The sequence below is a fragment of the Diadema antillarum genome, unplaced genomic scaffold (assembly GCF_040938485.1).
Source record: "Diadema antillarum isolate AM-2024a unplaced genomic scaffold, OU_Dant_1.0 seq00000442_RagTag, whole genome shotgun sequence".
Taxonomy (NCBI): Eukaryota; Metazoa; Echinodermata; class Echinoidea; order Diadematoida; family Diadematidae; genus Diadema; species Diadema antillarum.
Genome location: NW_027271417.1, coordinates 1525390 through 1527204, shown reverse-complemented (window position 1 = coordinate 1527204; position 1815 = coordinate 1525390). Strand labels below are relative to the sequence as shown.

Here is a 1815-nt window from a genome sequence, read left to right as displayed (position 1 = left end):
GTAGGTGACGCCAGACATGAAGGTCAAACGAGTGTTTTCAGCTTTTGTATTTCTCCCCTCAATAGTACATTATTTTATCATAGAATTTCATTTTTCGTTGTCATGTACATCCATACACGTGCCTGTGTTATCGATTATTTAATGTTTGACAAAATCTGACCATCTGCCTGCTCCACAGCTGTAGATCAATCAACAAATTAAGTAAACCTGTTCAAATATAGGGTGATAAAGATTGTCGGTGATTCATTTCGTACAGAAACCGTAGCAGTAATAACATTGATGCACTGAAGCATCAGTATAGCAAAAGAAATGGCAAATAACAAGCTCTACTGTACGCGAATTCCAAGAGTTTCAATTCTGGTAGTTTTCGCGGTCGCTGTATTGTACTTTTTAAAGAATGGAATCTCTTACGTTGACCAGGCCCGAAGCAAAAAACAGCCAGCTAAGGGGATTCTAGCTACCATGGGAAAGAGCGGCAAGCTGAGACCTGCTATGCCCGAGCACGCTATAGAAAAGTCGTTTGAGGAAAGGTCCGAAAGAGTGTTTGTGATCCTCATGTCTCAGAGAGGATTCGGGTCCTCAACAGTCGGCGAAATCTTCAACAAAAACCCTAAGATTTTCTACCTTTTCGAGCCCCTGTGGATGATGAGCAATGAAGCCGAGGCAGGGGATGGAGTGAACCCCTTATCGACAGCAACGGAGAGAGATATCTTGAGAGAAATATTCCGATGCAAGTTTCGGGGAGATTTTACCATGATGCTGACGAAATATAACGAAATGCTCCGAACTCGGCGAGTGTGCGAAGTTAGTGAAGGTACACAGTGCATGATATCTAACACTACTTTACTTGATGAAACATGTAAGAGGAACAGTGGGCGAGTGGCAATTAAAGTGGTTCGCACAGATTTGGACAAGCTAAAATCCTTGGTTGTCGATGACCAGCTTAATGTCAAGATCCTCCATCTTGTCCGTGATCCACGCGGTGTCGCCTCTTCCCTGATCCAACACGTCATAACAAGGCTCCCAGACGATGACCTCATAGCTTTAAGTGACCAACTTCCCCGAAAGGGTAGACTCAAAGCGTTGGGCTTACTTAACCAGACGATAAAAGGAAAAAATTCTGTTCAAGCTTATTGCTTGTGGATGAGACAAAACCTTTTTAACTCTGCACGACTTCCAGAGTGGCTAGAAGATCACTACAAGCTCTTAAAATTCGAAGAATTTGCCAGTTCTCCTATTCTGGTTACTAAAGACATCTACAATTTTGTAGGACTACCCGTACCATTGGAGATTGAACAATGGCTCGAATTGTACAGAAACAACACTCACACTGCGAAACTTAATGGATTACAAAGTAACCTCAAGGAAAGAGCTCAGCAGTGGATCTTCGATCTCAGCGAGAGTGAGGTTGAACAGGTCGAAGAAGAATGCATGGATGTGATAAATGCTTTGGGGTACCAGCCCTACAGAAAACTGAAAGAAAATGTAAAATCAGGTGCAATCAACTGATGTTTCTCCTTTGTATTTTCCTCGAGGAGAGAGAAGACTTTCATTTTGTTGTACGTTAACTTTTGTTTCCTTTCCTTCACATTTCAAACATAATTCGTATCAATGCGCAATGGACATCACAAACGAATATCTCTCGTCCGAAATTAGCTGTATTGCTTCAAGGAAAGAATACAAACTATGATATCAAATCCCCTCGAGTAGTGTAACCTGGTAATGTATTCTATGAAATAGTACAGTGATAGAATAGCAACTAAAGTGATCCGGGTGTGTAAGGTTAACTGATGAAAGATTATATGAATAAACGAA

The 1815-nt window shown here is 41.4% G+C and overlaps 1 protein-coding gene across 1 annotated transcript; it reads left to right on the top strand.

Annotated features, from left to right (window-relative positions):
- Positions 1 to 462: 462 nt before the first annotated feature.
- Positions 463 to 1509, top strand: LOC139732688 (carbohydrate sulfotransferase 2-like). The gene has a single exon (XM_071643543.1). It carries the CDS (start codon positions 463 to 465, stop codon positions 1507 to 1509), a length of 1047 nt encoding a protein of 348 aa, XP_071499644.1.
- The last annotated feature ends 306 nt before the right edge of the window (positions 1510 to 1815 follow it).

What these genes read in the sequence shown, in the direction of transcription:
- LOC139732688 (XM_071643543.1), top strand. Translation starts at nt 463, where the DNA reads ATGGGAAAGAGCGGCAAGCTGAGACCTGCTATGCCCGAGCACGCTATA.